The sequence below is a fragment of the Nelumbo lutea genome, chromosome 6 (genome assembly GCF_056320005.1).
Source record: "Nelumbo lutea isolate HS-2025 chromosome 6, American lotus-T2T, whole genome shotgun sequence".
NCBI classification, from domain to species: domain Eukaryota; kingdom Viridiplantae; phylum Streptophyta; class Magnoliopsida; order Proteales; family Nelumbonaceae; genus Nelumbo; species Nelumbo lutea.
This window is the reverse complement of record NC_142689.1, coordinates 22,090,947-22,111,430: the sequence shown is the minus strand read 5'-3', so window position 1 is coordinate 22,111,430 and position 20,484 is coordinate 22,090,947. Positions and strand designations below refer to the sequence as shown.

At 39.4% G+C, this 20,484-nt stretch overlaps 1 protein-coding gene across 3 annotated transcripts in view; it reads right to left on the bottom strand.

The window, feature by feature from the left end:
* Positions 1–20,484, bottom strand: part of LOC148847886 (BEACH domain-containing protein C2-like) — a 117,878-nt gene that overhangs the window by 4,906 nt on the left and 92,488 nt on the right. For all 3 annotated transcript variants that reach the window (XM_088949672.1, XM_088949671.1, XM_088949673.1), the window contains exons 25-30: positions 10,266–10,415; positions 10,022–10,106; positions 9,789–9,909; positions 7,192–7,288; positions 6,997–7,110; positions 115–484 (exon numbers count right to left, since the gene is read on the bottom strand). In XM_088949672.1, coding sequence (XP_088805798.1) covers positions 115–484; positions 6,997–7,110; positions 7,192–7,288; positions 9,789–9,909; positions 10,022–10,106; positions 10,266–10,415 — 937 coding nt within the window. The remainder of the gene's footprint in view (positions 1–114; positions 485–6,996; positions 7,111–7,191; positions 7,289–9,788; positions 9,910–10,021; positions 10,107–10,265; positions 10,416–20,484) is intronic.

Below are 20,484 nucleotides of genomic sequence, written 5' to 3'. Positions count from 1 at the left end.
TTTTCTGAAAAAGCTTCTGGAAGATAAAGCATATGTAGTAATGTTACTGTACAACAGACTAGTTATATACCTAAGGTGGAACATAAAATAAGAAGGGATCAACTGAAAGCATACCAGTGATGATTTCTTTGTCACATGTGATGGCAACCACAGCTGAGCTTCTGATTCCAGATACTGGAAATGCTAGTGCCTGTGGAAAGTGCCATTCTTCAGAATTAGACCCAGCTGATCCTTTGAATATGCGCATGAATGCTCCACCACTGGAACTTGCTATGACTTTCCCATGTTGGAAAAGAAAAGGCATGCCCTGGCCATCAGGTGTGTTTGGCTGCCATTTGTGCAGTGCAACATGTGCAGCTGGAGCATTTATATCAACAACTACGACAGAGTCCGGTGATGCATAAATGGAAGCAGCAGGTACATTGCAGCGTTCAGGATTTGGAATCACATATGGTCTAACCTCATTGGGGTTCCGAAAAATGGTCTAACAAGAAACAACAGAAATACAGATCAAGATCCACCTTTCTTTTCCTTTTTTCCAAACATGCTATATACAATGAAGTAGAAATGTCAACTAGAGAAGCAGAATATTTAGGCACCAATAGGAGACCTCATTGACAAGGATGATGTTTAACTATCACTGCAAATGGTATTCATTTATCTGAATTCGAATTCAATCTAATTAAGGGTGATCTGAAATTCTGAATTCTATCTGTTTATAATTGGATTGAATATTGATCCATCCCCGTCCAATCTGACATAGTCCAATTTGATTTGATTTAAATGTATATGCTTATATATACTTAAAATTTATATTCTATATATTAGTAAAGTCGGTTTGAATCTTGTGTTTTCACTAAAGAGCCATTGGTTCAAGTTTCATAAAATTTATTTTCAATATATTTTATTCATGACATACAATATCAACCTATTTTACTTCATTTTATTAATAGTATACAATATTGGATCATTTTCAGTTTAATTTATTAATTCTATCCAACATCTGATTGCAATTCAAATCTGATATAAATCCAGTGGATAAGATTTGTATTTAAATCCAAATATAAATGAACCAAATTTGGATCTACCTTATATCTGATTGAATTCAATCCATTTGCAGCCGTAAGTTAACCTATTGATCAAAGAACACATACTTGTTATAAATTTGATTGCTTGAAAACACCTTTTTCTGTGGGATATTTTGTATGTGAGAAGTCCATGAATTCTACACTAAACCCATCCTAACATATATGGTGACCGGGGAACACTGATAAAAAGACAGAAGATATATTATCATATGATAACAGCTAGCCCTTCCAGTAGTGCATATTTATATATAATTGATTTATATCTCAGTTGGCCACTTGAAAACTAATTCATAAGGTCAATGCCTTTTTAATTTATGATCTTCAATCAAAATTTAACATATTCTAAGTCTTGGAAACATCCACTCATACAGTATATGCACTATCATTTTCCTATCAAAGAATATCAAGATCTTATCTCTATGTTTGCAGTATTTTGCATGCATATGGACTTGTACACACTGAAAGACATACATATTATACTCTCACAGTTTGTACATTTATGTGTCTCTACGTACATCTTAATATATGAATTGTATGCTTAAATACATTCATATTTGATATTTGCCAAGAGGAAGATGGGTCACAATCATGGATGATGAACTCATAGCTTCCTATTTGTGATAAACCTCCATGCTATTTGGAGCTAAAAGGGTAAATCTTGTAAAATAAAAACACATGGAAAACAGATGCCCAAGAAAGTAGGAATTTGAATTTTCTTATAACATGTTGCTTCTTTTATTCATGCTTTCTAGCATCCTAACATATTCTTTTTCAAGAACTACCAATTTGTTCTAATTCACTGTTATAAAAGTGACCTGATTCTGATTTAGATGAAAAATTCATGAAAGAGAAATTCAAAGCTATAAGTCTCCTGATTTTATGACCCCAACCATTTCTGTTTTTAATCAAATCTCTTCCCCATGGAATCTGCAGGTGGGAGATCTTGGAGAAAACTTTTGGATCAGACGTTCGGGAATATCTCATTTAAAAGGGTTGATGTGGAGGCTGCAGCACTTCAGCATGAAGAGGCACGTGACAAGTTTAAAAAGATCAAGAAAGGGAAACAATCATGCTTCTGATTTCACTAGTTAATTGTTTTCATTTCTATTTTGATTATTTCTAATTGATATATTGCTAGTTCATTTATTTCTGTTAGGTCTTTGAATTAGTTATTAAGGTTTTTAGTCATAAAATAGTGTCATTTTTAGTGATTTACGGACAAGGGGTACACTTAGACTTTTGTCTTAAGCCATGAAGGTGTGTACTTTTATTTTAAGTTGTTACGCTTCTACTTCACAAGGCATCTGTTCAGAACATAATGAAATTAGATATGAATATTTTTCACATAGAAACTTGCAGCAGCTTGCTTTCTTGGTCTCCATCTTTTCTAGTTCAATTTTCTACTTCAGTTTGGATGATTTCTTCTATAAAAATCACTAGATCTGTCAGGCCTGCTCTCTGCATTAGAGTTCCAGTGCAAATTCATAGTTCTTGATATTTTTGGCATTACGCTATTTCTGAATTTTTGTAGCCAACATAGCTAGAAAAATGAATTATTTTGATGTTAGAAGGAACCACAAATTGTCAATGATGTTAGGGAATCTAGAGTTTATTTTAAAGATTACTGGTTAGCGTACAAGTAAAGTGAACCCATTTGTCTACATCTTACAGTAATAAAGAGGGTGTTAGAGCTAGCTGAATAAGGGTAGATTAGTAATTTTATTCAGTTTAAGTTATGTGCTTATGTGGCAGTTCTAATATAGACATCCTGTCCCATACTTAAGTGGGGGCAGTTTAGTCATTGTACAGTTAATTAGAACCACTAATCAACATTATGGTCGACTGGTAGGGTTAGGCTATCAGGTTTGACTGTTCTTCTTTCTCCCTCATTCTCTACTGGTTCGAACTGCTGAAACATAACTGTTAAAACATGGTATCAGAGCCATAAACGAAGGAGTAGGCTGCGACTTCAAGTTCTCCCTCCTTTTTTTTTCTTCTTCTCTGGGCTGTGAATCTGAGGTACACAATCTGATAACTGTGGCACCTGTTTATTTTTTTAGGACTGCCGCAATCCCTATTACAAGTGTTAGGAAGGTGCGGCAGCCCTAGGATATCAGTCTAATACTGCTGTCACCATGTGTGACAGCCTAGTCGTGTGGTGGTGTTTACCCTCTACTGAACAGTTTCAAGAGGGTTTGTGTGTGGTTGCTTGAGGTGTTGGGTTGCTGTCATGGTGACTGATATTTCTGGGTTGTCAGTAGTGGTGTGAACATTTTTTTTTTTTTTGCTGAAAGGAGTGGCTGAATATCTGTCTAGTAATTTTCATCAATGTTTTAATCTGGATGGTAGCCGAATCTGTTTGATACATCCAGTTCTTAACCTGAATGTTGGTTTACATCAAGTTGTTGATTGTGACTAGTTGTGAGATTGTTATCAGTGTTTTGGAGACTGCTGTAGTGTTGCCTTGACTGCAGTATTTGTTTGGTGACTGAGAATTCAACATTAGAAATAGCAGTGGGGGACATAATGGCAGCAATTGGAGATGGTTCTAGTGATAAGAAACCGAGTGTGATGATCCCCTCCGACTATCTGGGTGTGCAAATGACTTCGATTAAACCTAATGGTGAGAATTATGTGCCATGGGCCAAGTCGGTGGAAGTTTTCCTCAAGGCAAAGAGGAAAGTGAAACACGTGAAGGAAGATAAACCACCAACTGACTCTCCAGGGCTTGATGACTAGGAACAGGATGATGCCCAAATCATGACATGGTTATGGAACAATATGAAATCCAAAATAAGTACCAACTTTATGTTCTTAGATACAGCTAAGGACATATGGGAATATGCCAAGAAGCTTTATTCTGGGCAGGATAATACTACAAGAGTATATCAGCTCTATCAGGAGTATTTCGATCTGCAGCAAAGGAATAAAACCCTAGAATAGTACTATTCCAGTATGGAGAACCTTAGAAATGAACTCAATGTCTATCATCCCCTCACTCCAGATGTTAAGGTTCAGCAACAACAGAGAGAGCAACTAGATGTCACTAGGTTCTTAGTGGGGCTGAAATCAGAGTATGAACCAGTTAGGGCTCAAATGCTGGGAGGCTCTACTCTTCCTACACTTGATGAAGTTTTTGCACGACTTTGCAGGATTTCTTTGGGATCTACAGAGAGTCCCACACCTTCTGACAGATCAGCATTTGTGATAGCCAGAGGAGGTGATCGTGGTATTAGAGGGGGAGGACATGCTTCCCAAGGAGGTTGTGGTGGTTCCATATTTAGCCGTGGTGGTGGTCGTGACTCAGGGGGAGGCCATGGTAAAGGAAAAAGTAACTCTACTAGGAAGTGTACCCACTGTGGTAGGGACGAACATTTAGTGAGTTTCTGTTATGATCTCCATGGCCCACCTTCTACATGGGCTAATCATGCAGTAGTTGGTGGGGTTAATGTTAGTGATAACCAACAGCTAGATCTAACACCTTCCACATCTACATCTATTTCTGGAAAGGAGATGATGAGTGTACCGTGCAACGAGTATGAGAGGTTCCTCCAGGCTACTTCACAACATACTATAGCCACCCTTGCACACTCAGGTATAGCTTGTCTAGCATCCAAACCCTCTCCTTGGATTATTGACATTGGAGCCTCTGATCACATGATCGAGACTCCAGGTGTGTTCTCTTCTCTCTCTGAAACTTCCACATCTCAAACTATTACTCTTGCCAACGGTTCCTCTTCTCCCACTGTGGTGTTGGTAACGTTGACACGACTTCTCTTTCTTTATCATCTGTTCTATATGTACCTAAATTTCCATTCTATCTTATGTCAGTCAATAGATTAACTAAGACCCTTAATTGCTCTATTACATTTTTCCCTTCATTTTGTGCTTTTTAGGATCTCAAGACGAGGAAGAAGATTGGTGGGGGGCATGAAGCCGGTGGATTGTATTATCTTGATAGTGGTGGATCATTAATTGCACTTCAGACTTCACTCACTCCTCTACAATGGCATTGTCGGCTGGGACATCCATCTCTCAAGGCACTCAAGATACTGGTTCCGTCTTTGAGTCATTTGTCGTCTTTACAGTGTGAGTCGTGTCAGTATGGGAAACACCATCGGGTTTCTTTCAGTCCTAGAGTTGATAGTCGTATGTTGATTCCTTTTGCTTTAGTTCATTCAGATGTTTGGGGTCCGATCAATAGTCTTATAATGGTTACAAACATTTTGTCACTTTTATTGATGATTGTTCAAGGATGACATGGATTTATTTAATGAAAGAAATGAGTGAATTATTTTCCATTTTTCAAAAATTCCATGCTGAAATACGTACACAATTTGGTGTTCCAATCAAAGTTCTTCGTTCAGATAATGGTCGTGAATACTTTCTTAATTCCTTTCAACAAAATATTTAGAACAGCATAAACTTCATGTGCATCCACTCCTCAACAAAATGGGGTGGCGGAATGAAAGAACTGTCATCTCCTTGAAACTGCTCGGTCTATTCTTCATCATATGAGTGTTCCTAAATGATTTTGAAGTGATGCTGCGCTTACTGCTTGTTTCCTTATTAATCGGATGCCCTCCTTCATCCTTCATGGTTGGTCTGCCTTTTCTATTCTGTTCCCAACCTTGTCTTCCTTTCCATTAACACCCCGGGTCTTTGGTTGTGTGTGCTTTGTTCACAATCTGAGTCCTGAGTTAAACAAGCTGGATGCACGCTCTATTAAGTGTATCTTTCTTGTCTACTCTCGAACCCAGAAAGGGTATAAGTGTTACAATCCCATTACTCAGAAGTTCTATGTCTGTCTTGATGTCACCTCTTTTGAATCCGTCCCCTTCTTCTCGGGACACGAAGTATCGGTATCTCCTCCTTTTCTTCCTCTTCCTCTTCCATTTCGTGATTCCGTTCCAGTTGTTCCAGTTGGGGCTGACTCATCACCTCCTCCGGTGCAGATTCCTACTAAATGACCACCGATCCCACACGTGTATACTCGTCGATAGACACCAGCTCCTCCTTCAACTTCTACCTTGTCTGTGGATGCTGTTGTTACTCCTGTCCTAGAACCTTCAAAACTTGATCTTCCCATTGCTTTATGGAAAGGTAAACACAATTGTACCCTCCATCCCATTTCCAATTTTGTTTCAATCTCTCGCCTTTTCGCTTCACATCGCCAGTTTGTTTCACTATTGTCATCTATCTCTATACCTAAGAATGTCCAGGAGGCCCTTACCTCAACCGGGTGGCATCAAGCAGTGGAGGAGGAACTCTCTACTCTTCAGCATACTCAAATGTGGGAGATCATTACTCTTCCTCCCGCTAAGCATGTTGTGGGTTGTAAATGGGTGTATACTGCTAAGTACTTTCCGGATGGCAGTGTGGAGCGTTTGAAGGCTAGACTTGTTGCTAAAAGTTAATCACTGTTGTATGGGGTGAACTATATGGAGACCTTCTCTCCAGTGGCTAAGATTGGCTCCGTCCGTGTCTTAATATTATCGTGTTGTATCTCATAGCACCTTATGCACTTCAATGCTACTCTTGCATTTTTTTTTTGGTATTATACTCCTAATGCACTTTGTGATGATGAATATTGCAATTACAGCTAGATTCTCTACTACAAAAACACTTGAACCTTTTTTTTCATCATTATGAACCCAATATTCTCCTAATCCTTACTAGAACCATCCTAAATCCTTTTTAAGCACTCTTATAGATATTTTCCCTCAAAATCCCTATATTTTCTTGAGTATAAACTTATCTATCATCTTCTTATCCATGGAAAACCACTAAGTGGGGCAATTTCATTGAAACTTTTAGAAAGTAAAGAATCTAGAATATTATTCAAACATGAAAAAATGTAGATTTGCAAAAATTCTAGATCATATGTTGTACTGAAACCAAGATAAACCTGCAAATGAAGAACATCTGCTAATGGCATCCTCTTTATGTGAGGCACAGTAAGAAGCTGGGATGGTGTTTGTCCAAAGTATGCAATCTGATCCTGTGTAGCACGTTGTTGTACCTGTTGCAATATTCCGGGAATTAATAATAAGCAACACAACTCAAAACTAATGAACATCAAAGAAAAGGCAGTTAGGCTTACTGGATCTGAAATTTTATCAATATCAACAGCCCCTTCATAGGTTATATAGAAGAACACGTTATTTGCCAATATAGCTTCTTTTCCACGCTGTTTGTATCTGAAAATTTCAAATTTTCATGTAAATATTTGGTAAATAAGCAAAATTCAAAATTAATAAAAAGAGAATTATTTTCATTGATAAAGTGGATAGCTTGGATAGTCTAATGGAAAACTATTTTCATAGTAAAATGAAAATAAAAATTTTTGGAAAATGAAAAGAAAAAAAAGAGACAAGAGTAGGAGGTGAGCACCAAAAACACAAAGCCCCCAAGAAAATAAACCAATCTACTACCTTCCCAATCAGTGTTGTATGAACTCTCCTCAATGTTGTAAGACAGAGAGCTATTGGGTTGGGCTATTTATTGTACTATCTTTCTTATATAGTTATTGGGCTGTCTGGGCCTAGGCCTATATGTTTTCAGATCTGTTTGTTCTACCTGCCCAATGAGGGGCATTTTTGTACTTGTATTACACTTAAAACTCCCATTTATATATCAATTAGGGCTGAGCAGAGGATAAGCTGCCGCCCCATTCTTCTATTTTCTTTTCTCTTCTCTTTTCTGCCTTCTTTTGTTTTTGCTCAAAAACCTTCATGATATCAAAGCATAAGAAGACCTTCTAGGGTTTGGTTGAAGTTCTTCTACCTCTCTTCCACTCTTCTTTCTTATCTTTTGTATTTTTGACCACTGATTAGTTTAGTTGAAACCCTAATCAGTTTGTGGTCAGCTTGAAAGACCACACATTACTTTTGGAGTTTTACCTTGGGTAAGAGACCAAGGAGACCTAGAAAGGTTGGTTATGCCCTAGAGAATAAGCTGCTGCCCCATTCTTCTATTTTATCCTTTTTATTCTTCCTTCTCTTCCTTTTGCTCAAAAAACCTTCGTGGTATCAAAGCATAAGAAGGGCTTCCAGGGTTTGGTTGAAGTTCTTCTACCTCTCCTCCACCCTCTTTTCTTATCTTTTGTATTTTTCACCACTGATTAGTTGAAACTGTAATCAATTCATGGTCAGATTGAAAGTCCACAGATTTTTTAGGGTTTCACTTGGGTAAGAGACCAAGGGGACCCTCAAAAGGTTGGCTATTTAGAGTAAGATAAGGTGGAGAATTCTACAGACTGCTAGGGAGACGAGTTTCAGGTCTTGTTACTGGACAGCCGAAGAGAACCCAGAAATCTGCCGGATGTTGGAGTATTATTCACAAACCTCTGCTGGACAGCGAAGTATTGAAATTTGAAGTTTGCTGAATGGTAAAAGATCTTCGTATTTCCAAAAGGCAAACAGTCCATTAAACCTTCAATTATGATACTGCTTTCAAGTTTTCTGTTATCAGTTGAAGTCAAATATTGCAAGTTCAACATGTCCAGCACTAGTGAAGCAACTTTCAAGGAAATCAGAACAGGAGAGAATCTTTCTAGCCTTGAGAACCCTAGTCTACAGATAACCAGTATCAAATTGGTTGAATGAAATTACAGAGAATAGGCTATTTCAGCCAAACTTTATACAACAGGTTTTGGACTGTTAACATATATAAATGGGCAGATTTCAGAACCAAAAGAAGACCAACCTGAGTACACAACTTGGTGTAGGGAGAATGCCACAATGATGTCTTGAACTCTCGGCTCCATGACACCTAAAATAACTAGAACTGTACACATTATAGTACAGCCTACAAGATATGAGACAAACTTCAAAAATCTATGGCCAAAGGAAGAATTTTGCAAGGGTTTACAGATTAAATCAAGACATTGCAGCCTTCAATCAAGAGGAGATGACTGTAGCCACACATTTTGCAACACTTGAGGGTCTTTGGGAAGAGCTTGATTACCATTTAACCTTGGACTGAGATAGTACTAAAGATAAGAAAAGATATGATAAGTAGGTTGAGGAAGGAAGGACATTCAAGTTTCTTGCAGGATTGAATTCTTCTTATGAGAACATCACTCTCAAATTTTGGGGAGAGATGAACTTCCCAACCTTTGGCATGCTTTCTATCTAATTAGAAACAAAGAGATAAGGAAGGAGATGGGAGATGATGTTAAGATTTGACCAATAGAGCAATCTGCTCTTGTTTCAGCTCCTCATAAAGGAAGTAAACGTGGAGACAAGAAGAACTTGAAGTGTACTCATTGTGGAGGAGAAAGACAAACAAAAGAAACATGCTGGATTCTTTACCCTCACCTCAAACCAGCAGTACAGGAGTACAGGGGTCCTAGTGGTGCTATAATTTTCAATTTTTATTAAGGTTCAAAAACAATCCAAATGCAGTCAATATACACTTCCATCAGACTAGGCACTGATATGCTCCCATATCTGTGCGTATTGAACCATATCCACCAATATGGCGTGGTATAACCTGATACAAAGGCATATTGTGCCAATACGCACAACTCATGGGATAAATACCCAGTCGTGGCATATCCCATGTTCATGGCCATGTATATGATACCCCGCATTAGGAGTATCATATCTATACTTTAAACCTTGGCTGGCCAAAGTTTAGTGGAGATCTAGAGAAAGAAGTTTCATGAAAGTATATTTTTAATAGCAATAGACATACCCAAATATCAGGTCAATCCATTCATGCAAATGTGCAGAGACATGCTCACTCTCAAGAGCCATACGATGCTTATGAATGAAATCAACAGGGTTTTCAGCCCAAGGTGGAAGTCTGACAGAATCTGCAATATCAAATGTGACTGCTAATTCAGCATTCCATAGTCAATTAGTCAGTTTTAAGATAAATGGCTGTAGTTCAACACTCTCTCATTCCAAGTGCCTAGATATACATACCAATTTTTTCCCCCAGTTGTGTTGTGCCAAAATCAATTGAGTTTTCATTGGTTAGAACCTCGGGGAGGTAAAACAGCTCTGGAACCTAGATGAATTAAAAAAAAACAATATAAATGTCTTCTGCAAATAACACAATGAAAATATAGATTAAAAAAAAAAGAAATGCACACAACAAACAAATTAAAGAGTTTTTATCATGATATTGAAAGGGTGTTCACGTAGCACTGATCAAGCATGCTCTTACCAACTCCTTGACATCGCTCATGTCCTCAAGAACACCATTCCAAGTAGAAGCTATATCTGAGAACATCCGGTCTGCATGATCAAAGTTTCCACCTTGTAGCTGGATTGAAAGGGTTGTAAATGGCTCCACTCTAACAAGGTAATACAACACCTAAGAAGGAAAAGGGAACCGTGAGGTTACAATGAAAGTACACAAAAGAATCACTTTGTCCATAATTTCATTACTCAATATTGTTACCAAAATTGTTCACTGAGCCACTAAGTACAGGAGAGACAATATGAGCACTTAATTACAATACATCACAATAGCAACAGAGTAAATGAAAAAAGTGGTGCATTTTCCAGGTATAAAAAAGACAAAATCTGGAACAAAGTAAATTAACAAAAAATAAGAAAGAAGAAAAAGAACATAAGATGCAAATAAATTGATAATTCCCTGAGAACCTCACTCCACACCTAAAGAGATTTTAGGTTGACGCAATTGCCAGTATGACAATAAAAGCTTTTAACCCACAACTTAATATGGAAAAAAAGTTCAAGTACTATCATTTAGTCCACAATTTCACTAATCTACCAATTCATAATATCCATAAAATCCAAGCGTAAAGGAGAATGAAACTAAGTCCCTTACATAGTCCTTCTCCAGGAGCTATTTAGCAATTGTAAATAAAGGACCATCTGGGGGTCATGGGAGGGATAAACTGGATTTTGACAAAACGGCTGCTCTTAGACTTGAGCCTGTGTCATACTTGCCTGCCCAAGATTTATCATTGCACCAAGCTATGGCCCCTTTTAACCTCTCCTTGTCCTTTTTTATTAGGCAAACTTGGGAGTGGAGATGAGGAGGGTGAAGGCAGGATTTGTTCCCAGTTCAGTGAGAACTATATGCTAATATGCACTACCTTTTCCAACTGAGCCAGCTGTCAGCTTCAGATTTAAGTTGGCTAGCTGGGTAGGTAATAGGCGCCCAATTAACCTTACATATGTTAGGAAGAGGAAAGGGCAGCAATTGGTTAAGGGGGGGGGGGGGGGAATAATTGAACACATGGGACTTACCAGCTGGGCATTTATAGAGGAAGTCTGAAGGGAATAAGAAGAGTCTTGGGGCATTTATAATTAGGCCAGCTGGGCATTTATGGGGGAGGAGTCTGTCATGCTGTCAGAAGAGTATAAGAAGGGTCTTTGGGGGATGGGGAGGGGAGGTTTTTTGGAGTGAAGAATATTGAGTGTTGGGAGAGCCGACGGTCTCTTGAAGAACTGACCTACTGTTAATGTTTTCCTTTGAATGAAAATCAAATTCTCTTTATCTGAGTTGTGGAGTTCTTGTCTTGTGTCTGAGAATTGTGTGTGAACTTTTCTGGACATATCAGTGGTATCAGAGCCCATCTTTCCTCAGCCATGGTGACAGTTAAGGAAGTGGCATCGCAGGTGGACAACTTTGCCTGATACAACTTCTATGGCCTTATACAAGAATTGACTGTTTGGTATCCATTGGATGTGGTTCTGTCCCAACAAAGCCTCGAAAGGTGGGTGGCGTTATCTGGATACTGGACAAGTTTTGGTTGAGAGTGCATGCTCAGTGGAGCGAGTGGAAGAAGAAATGAACACTTTGCTGCCAATGCTTCCTGAAATACAATATTATAGATTCAATCCAGTTGATGAACGTTGTGGTAGGGAACTGGATGAGATAGATCCTGCAGTTTGGCTGAAACTGGAAGCTGCAACTGAGGAGTGCATACAAAGTAACTCCCAGGCCTTTAAAAGTCTATGTGAAAGATTGGTTTTACCACACCAAAATGAAGAGAAATTGTCAAAGAAGTTTAAGCCGCAGCTAATTCCTAAAACAAAAGCTTCAAATGCAGTGCTAGATGGGAACAACCCTTCTTTAGGCTGGAGGCGTATGATACTTCTTGTAGAAGCTTCTCATAGTCCTGATTCAGGAAAAATTGTCCACCATGCTCGGTCTCTAGAGACATTTTGTGCATGCAATGGTATAAGATTGTCTCTTGTGAGCAAAGTATCAGGATTCTCAAAGGCAGTGCCAGCAACAACATTTCCTACTCCATTCACATCACCTTTGTTCACTGGAAGCTTCCCATCAACCCCGCTTTTATACAGTCCTGAAGTTGGTCCTCCAAGGATTAGCCGAATTGATTTAGTCCCACCACTGAGTTTGGATGGTTTTCAAAGTGGAAAGGGACCTTCCTCACCACCAAAATCTCCCTCAGGACCTCGACAGCTTAACTCTCCTGTCAGATCATTGCATGAGAAGCTACAAAACTTGCCCCAGATTTCTACAGAATGTTAAATTTAGTTTGTCATCAACAATTCGGGGTCATAATAGAAGGCGATTGGCAACCGTATCTCTTCTCCTGTGATTCCTTCCACTCTGTCTGCTGATATGGAGATGCTTGTGGAACCTGCTGCCATGCGCGGTGTGCGTCCATCCACTATGCCTGGAGTTACTGGTTTAGAAGTGCTTATTCATTGGCAGGACCTGCCTGATTTTGAAGCCTTTTGACTTGCTTCGAGACCAATTCCCTCATTTTAACCTTGAGGACAAGGTTAGTCCTTGGGCGGCGGGTAATGATAGGCCCCCAATTAACCTTATGTATGCTAGGAAGAGGAAAGGGCAGCAATCGGTTAAGGGGGGGAAATAATTGAACACATGGGATTTACCAGCTGGGCATTTATAGAGGAAGTCTGAAGGGAATAAGAAGAGTCTTGGGGCATTTATAACTATGTCAATTATGAATAGGAAGAGTGTTGGGCATTTATAATTAGGCCAGCTGGGCATTTATGGGGGAGGAGTCTGTTTGTTAGACAGTTTTGTATGCCCTTAGCTTCAATATGATTTGATGTACTTTTGTTATTTAGTGGAAATAAATAAAGTGCATGTTTGATTCATGTTGTTTGGTTTAATTCTGTGTAAAACCCTAAAACTGGACATTTATAGAGACTCATGTTAGTTTTAAATGTTCACAGCCGTTGGATAAGTCTGGGGAGATTTATCCTGCCAAGGCTGATATTGGTGTGCCACCAAGTGTTGGGATGGCCTGTCTCAGCCATCAGGGTAAGACCCGAGGCACATGCAGTATGGGATTACTTGAATCCTTGAACCGGACCAGATTTCTAGTATTGCCCTGGACCTTGGAGATAGATGGGCAAAACTGGAAAGTTACACCTGACCCCTAGACTCGATTATGACATTTCACTAGGTGTTGGATCAGGCTGCCTTTGATATGCCATTCAGTGAGATCCTTAGCGGGGATCAAAACCTGGGTATGTTGGGGCAGTTTGAGAATTCATCTGAGTGGGTGATCATAGTGACAGAATCAACCACTTTGTCGGACAAAGGGTAATGATCGGGAATGCACTCTCTCTGATGGAAACCAAACTGCCGGCAGTTGATTTCAATCGTTGGAATTTTGTTTTGCAAAATTAATATATTTATATATATATGTACGGTTTCAAATTGTTTGCAAATGGTTTTAATTCCCAGGATCCATGTGAGAGGAGAGTGCGGCACTGTTCCTTGCAGCCGAGGGAGAGGTCCTCTCTTGTCGGGCAGTGCTTGATCATTAAGGGCTGAGAGGTTAAGTGTAAAACCATTGAGGATAATACCTGATGGGCTAATCTTGCACCTGCCCACAGTCCCTGGGTTTTTATAAGATGGCTTGGCCCAGGGACCACTTAATGTAAGTGTTGGGCCCATAGGGTCCATATGATGGACTCAAGGGGTTCATTGAGTTTTTTCAGTGAATTCGGCTGAGCCTTGTTTTAGAGGCTGGGCCGAACCCATGTGGCTGGTGTGTAGATCAATGCTTGGGGCCCACGCCATACAAAGAAGCCCAACTGGGCAGCAGATTAGAAAGTAATTAGACACTGAACACTTAATGGGCCAAAAGCCCATTTCGAGGTGGGCTGATATGATCACCCATCCATGGGGCGAATTTGAGATTAAAGTTAGTAAAAGGATTGGGCCTTTAGCCTTATCCACTCTTGGAGACCAAATTCAAATTAGATTTGAATCTGGTAACCTCCTGATAAGATCAGGAGTAAGCTAACTCTATCTGCAGAAAGGATTAAGATTATCCCCTATCCAAATACTGATTTGGATTGGGATAACTCCTAAAAAGGAGGTTTCTTAATCAAGAAGAAAGGAGGAGATTTAGAACCAAGAAAAAATCGCAAGAAAGGTTCCTACGAATTCAGATCAGATCTCATTCATACTCTCCAGAAAAACAGGAAAAGCAGTTCAGCCTTTTTCGTTTTGGAGATCTCCTCCTGCCGCCGCCATCTGCCATTGCAAGATTAGATCTTTGCAGAAAAGAAAGTCAAGAAATCTGTTCTTGACATCAGTCTTGCAAGAAAGACTGAAAAAGATTCAGTGTTTAATACTTCCAGAGGATTCTTGTGAAGGATCCAGTGTGTAGGACGCACCCTGCTGGTTCTGTTCCATTCACAGTTGTGTCATCTTCAGCAGGAACGGATCTTGGAGCATTCTTTGGGTGTGAACACCAACTTTGGGAGATACTGCTTCTCCGGATCAGGTATATTCCTCCCATTTGTCTTTTGGTACAGATCTGGTTTGATTAGGGTTCAAGTAGGATCCTTGAATATTGTATTCTAAATTTAGGGAATATGATTCCCAGTTGGGAGAAGGTAGGAAATTTTTGAAATTCGCCCACCCATTCCGCAACCTTTTTGGCGTCCATTAGATGGATCCTACCATTCTTTCACTGTTATGCTGTCAGAAGAGTATAAGAAGTGTCTTTGGGGGATGGGGAGGGGAGGTTTTTTGGAGTGAAGAATATTTTGAGTGTTGGGAGAGCCGACGGTCTCTCGAAGAACCGACCTACTGTAATGTTTTCCTCTGAATGAATATCAATTTCTCTTTATCTGAGTTGTTGAGTTCTTGACTTGTGTCTGAGAATTGTGTGTGAACTTTTCGAGAGATATCAGTAGGGTGATGCAAACTAGACACCCAGCATACTACTTAAAAAAATTACACACGTGATGAAATTTTGAGGTATCATTGCAGTCTTGAAACCTCTCATAGCAATCTTGATCTAAACCGGCAATCTATGAGATGATCTTGGTGTTCTTTTTTTTTATCAATAACAGAAACTATTTCATTAATAAAGAAAAGGAAGTACGAGGATGAGAAAGGGAGAGATAAACTCTCTTAGCTCTCTCTTAAAAAAGAAAAGATTACAACAAAGCCCAAAACAGTTGATTCCTTCCCACCCCTTGCTTAGCCAATGTGTCAACAAAGGAAGTACAAGGTAAATCCCCTTTCCCAAGTGCCTAGTTTTTTCCCCTTTTTTTGTAAGGTTCCATATAATTTCTTTGTATTTTTATTTTTAGATATTATAATAATAAAATAGACATTATTACATTAAATTACTTATTTTGTGGGTTTATAATATTTTCATAATTCGAACACTAGTTTTTTTTTATTATTTTCTTATTTGTCGGCAATAGCAAAAGATATAATAAGAATGGATTGGAAACCCCCAGAAGATAATAAAGTCAAGTTGAATTTTGATGGGAGCTCCCTTGGAAACCCAAGCAAGGCAGGTATAGGAGGGGTAATCAGAAATTCTAAGAAGAGGATTTTGGCTATGTTTTCAGGACCAATTGGTTTTGAAAACTCTTTGAAGGCTGAATTATAAGCTCTGCTGCAAGGTCTTGATTTAGCCAAACAGTTGGGTTTCAGAATGATTGAAGTGGAAGGGAATTCAAAAGTAGTCATCCCATGGGCAAAGTGCAGTAGGGCGGACTCTTTGGACTCTTAAACAGGTGATAAGGGAAGTGAAAAAGATTGCAAAGGACATAGAGGCTGAATTTAAGTGGGCTAGAAAGAGTGCAAATGGGTTAGCTGACTCACTAGCTAAACAAGGGGTTTTGAGGCAACAATTATTCTGGGCTGCTATGTAATTCGGATTTAAAAGTTAGGAATGACATTTCTGTCATCATGTTGTACTGATCACTTTTAATCAAATCAAATGTAATAAAATGAAATATATTTTCTGCTGATAAAAATATTTCTTATTTGTTGGAGTTCAGTAAAACCTGATAAATCCTAAACTGATTTGCAAGGAAGCACAAGAGCAACTAATTGGCCAAGGTATGTCTTCTAAGACAATTGGAGGTTGTGCTTACATGTTACAGGATTCTTAGTCCCCTCAATCTTTTTGAGTGGAAGTTAACTCATCATAAAATTCCATTCTTCTCTTCATTTCACCCTTTCCCTGACTATTCTAGATTAAACGTTTGCAGTTGCCTGTATTTTATTTATCCTCCTCATGAATGACCTAAAGTCTAAGCTATCTTCAAGTAGTAATGTTTTTTTGTCAAATATAACCTCAACCATAAGGCCTTTTGTTGCAGTATCCAATTCTTCATTGCAACAAGATTTTCTCCTCACCTATTACATAAAAGTGTTCTCTATTTTGACTATATTGCTAAGTCTCCTGCTACTACTATCCTTGTCTCGTATAACTTTGATGTTGTGATCATTCCAAAGTTGATCGGCCTGTCACTTCTAAGAAGCCACTTCTAGTGTATCAAAGGAAGAAGTAAATGGATTAGTAAAAGGAATATTCCATTCCCCTTCCAATGCTAGGGTCTTCATTGTTGGATTATTTAGATTGTAATATGTATGAGAAATGGAGGTACTTTAGTGTGTGTGTGTGTGTGTGTGTGTATATATATATATATATATATATATATATATATATATATATATATATATATATATATATATTCAGGGACATTAATATGATAGAAACCCTTTGGAGAGGGAGTCAGCATGTGGTATTGTTAAACTCAATGTTTTCTCTTTGATCTCCTTGTTCCCTATTATCTATTTTCTCACCTTATTCACAACCAAACGGTACCAAAGTAATACGAAGAAAACTTCAACGGCGATGAAGATGCAGATGATTGTTTCGTCAGATCTGTTAGTTCACTTAATATCTGTGAACTAAGTCTCTTGATTATCTATATTTTTTCTTCTAGATTTTTTATTTCTTTCATTCAGTTCTTGTCTTTATTTTTGGCATTTTAGGATTTCTTGTCAACAACCTTGTTAGTTTGAACTCCCTACTCCAAGTTTTACTCGATCTCATTGTGGTTCCTTCTAACAAATCTGATTTTTACTATAAATAATAATTACTAAAAATAGCAAGTCATGATTTGACTAACTAGAAGTTCAGGACTGTTATCAGTCTTGAACCCTAATGAATCTCAGGATCGAAGATAAGAAGAAAGAAAGAGGAGAGAAGAGAAAGAGGGAAGAGAAGCAGTAGAACACAAGGGTTGAAAGGAGGAGCAGAAGCATAATGTTCTGCCGCCGTCACTTTAATTAATATTTATAGGTTATGCTCATTACATGGAAAGGACAGATCTGCCCTTAGTCTTTACATAACAAATAGAGTAAAACAAAGACTGAAATAAATAACAACTGAAACAACTAAATGACCAATAGCTAACCCTAGGCAGACTAGAACATCTTCTACCCTACGAACACAGTGGGACCGTAGCTGTGGGGCCCACATCAGTGTTCTCTACACTCCCCCTCAAGTTGGGAATAAATGTTTATCATTCCCAACTTGGATAGATCTGCCTCTAGCTTCTTCCGTGATACAGCTTTAGTGAGGATATCTGCCAGTTGGAGGTGATGTATGGGAGACATACTTCTTGTGATGAGACCCTCTCTCGTACAAAGTGTCGATCAACTTCAATATGTTTAGTCCTGTCATGCTGCACTGGGTTGTGTGCTATATTAATAGCCGCTTGATTATCACAATACAGCATCAAGGGCTTCTCATACTCAACACCCAACTCCTCAAGTAGTGATCTCAGCCAAAGAATTTCAGCCACTCCATTAGCCATTGACCTGTACTCAGCTTCAGCACTGGATCGAGAAACAACACTTTGTTTCTTACTCCGCCAAGAAACTAGGTTACCTCCCACAAGAGCACAATATCCAGAGGTAGACCTTCTGTCAGCACTCCCAGCCCAATTGGCAATCGTATAGACTTCCACCTTCATGTGGTCATTGTTCTTGAACAGTATACCTCTACCCGGGCATCTCTTCAAGTATGCTAGTATTCTTTCTGCTGATAGAAGATGCGTGGTTCTAGGAGAATGCATGTACTGATTGATAACACTAACGGCATAACTGATGTCTGATCGGGTAAGGCATAGATATAGGAGCTTTCCAACTAACCGTTGGAACATAACTTTGTCTGCAAGCAGCTCCCCACTCTCTGCATTAATCCTGTGGTTCTGTTCAATGGGTGTATCTGCAGGTTTGACACCTAGCTTTCCAGTTTCAGCCAAGAGATCTAACACATATTTCTTCTGAGAGACAAAGATCCCCTGCTTAGATCTAGCAACCTCAATACCCAAAAAATACCGTAGTGTACCCAGATCTTTCACCTCAAACTCTTGATGAAGGAGCTGTTTGAGGGACTCAATCTCATGGTTGTCGTTTCCTGTGACCACAATATCATCAACATAAACTGCAAGTAGTGTCAGTGACGACTCCACCCTCTTGACGAATAGTGTATGATCTGACTGGGCCTGTACATAACCGAACTTCCCAAGGGCTAGTCTGAATCTATCAAACCAAGCTCTAGGTGACTGCTTCAAACCATACAATGCCTTATTGAGCCGACAAACTTTCTTACCTGCCTCTGTATCATAGAATCCAGGAGGCAACTGCATGTAGACCTCTTCCTGCAAGTCCCCATTTAGGAAAGCATTCTTAACATCCATTTGGTACAAAGGCCAAGTGTAGCTTGCTGCAAGAGATAATAGAACCCGAATGGTGGTCATTTTGGCTACCGGGGCAAATGTCTCCAAGTAATCTATACCATAACTTTGAGTGAACCCCTTTGCAACTAGCCGAGCTTTGTACCTCTCAATGGAACCATCCGCATTATGCTTCACAATAAATACCCACCTACATCCAACTAGTTTCTTTCCTTTGGGCAAGTCAACTAGCTCCCAGGTATTATTTTTCAACAGGGCATCCATTTCAACTTGCATTGCACCTCTCCACTCTAGGACTGATAGGGCTTCTTGCACTGTTCTTGGAATAGGGACATTAGCAACAGAGGTGAGATAGAACCTGTAGGAGGGAGATAGGCGATCATAGGACAAAAACTAGAGATGCAGTGGGCTGTAGATGTGGTGCAATGCCGTTTTCCTTTACGGAGGGCAATGGGAAGGTCAAGGTCATTTGCAGAGGGTGAGGTAGCAACAATGGAAGGAGTCTCTGTGGGCCCTGGGACTGTAATATCTGGACTTAGAGCCGCAGAAGAGATTGTAGCTGGCTGGGACTGCTGATGACCAGGATCAATCTGCCTGCATCGCCTGTGATAGACTCTCAACTCCCGATCCCTTTGACCACCCTTGCTACTACAACCCTCATCACTACAACCCTCATCATCAACTGGAATAGGTAAAGGAACAACCCCAAAGGTATTAACCCTGTCCTCATTGCACTCCTCCCCCTGAAGAAAAAGACCCAAATCTTCACGCTCACTACTCTCCCCCTGAGGAGAGACCCGAGAATAGTAGGGTGTCTCCTCAAAGAAAGTGACATCCATGGATACAAACTTCTTCCCTGAGACAGGATCATAACAACAATAACCCTTTTGAGTTTGTGCATAACCAAGAAAGATGCATTTGGAGGCCTTGGGTTGAAACTTGGAGTGATTGGGACCAAGAAGCTGAACAAAACAGGTACAACCAAATGTCTTGAGGGGAATAGTGAACAACTCCTCATTGGGTATAGAAGGGAAAAAGGATGTTTCATATCAAGAACCCGAGAAGGAATCCGATTAATAAGATATACCGCCGTAAGGATAGCATCACCCCAGAAGCGAATAGGGACGTTGGAGGCAAACATAATACTTCTAGCCACCTCCAAGATGTGCCTATTCTTCCTCTCTGCAACCCCATTCTGCTGAGGTGTATTAGGACACGTGCTCTGGTGGATAACCCCATGATTAAGGAGGTACGATGCCAATGGCTTAGCAAAGTATTCCTTTGCATTATCAGATCTAAGCACTTTTATCCTGTCATCAAATTGTGTTAGGATCATTTGGTGGAAGTTTTGGGTCGGGACAGGCACCTCATCTCGTGATCGCATAAGATAAACCCATGAAAAACGGGTGTGGTCATCAACAAATAGCAAAAAA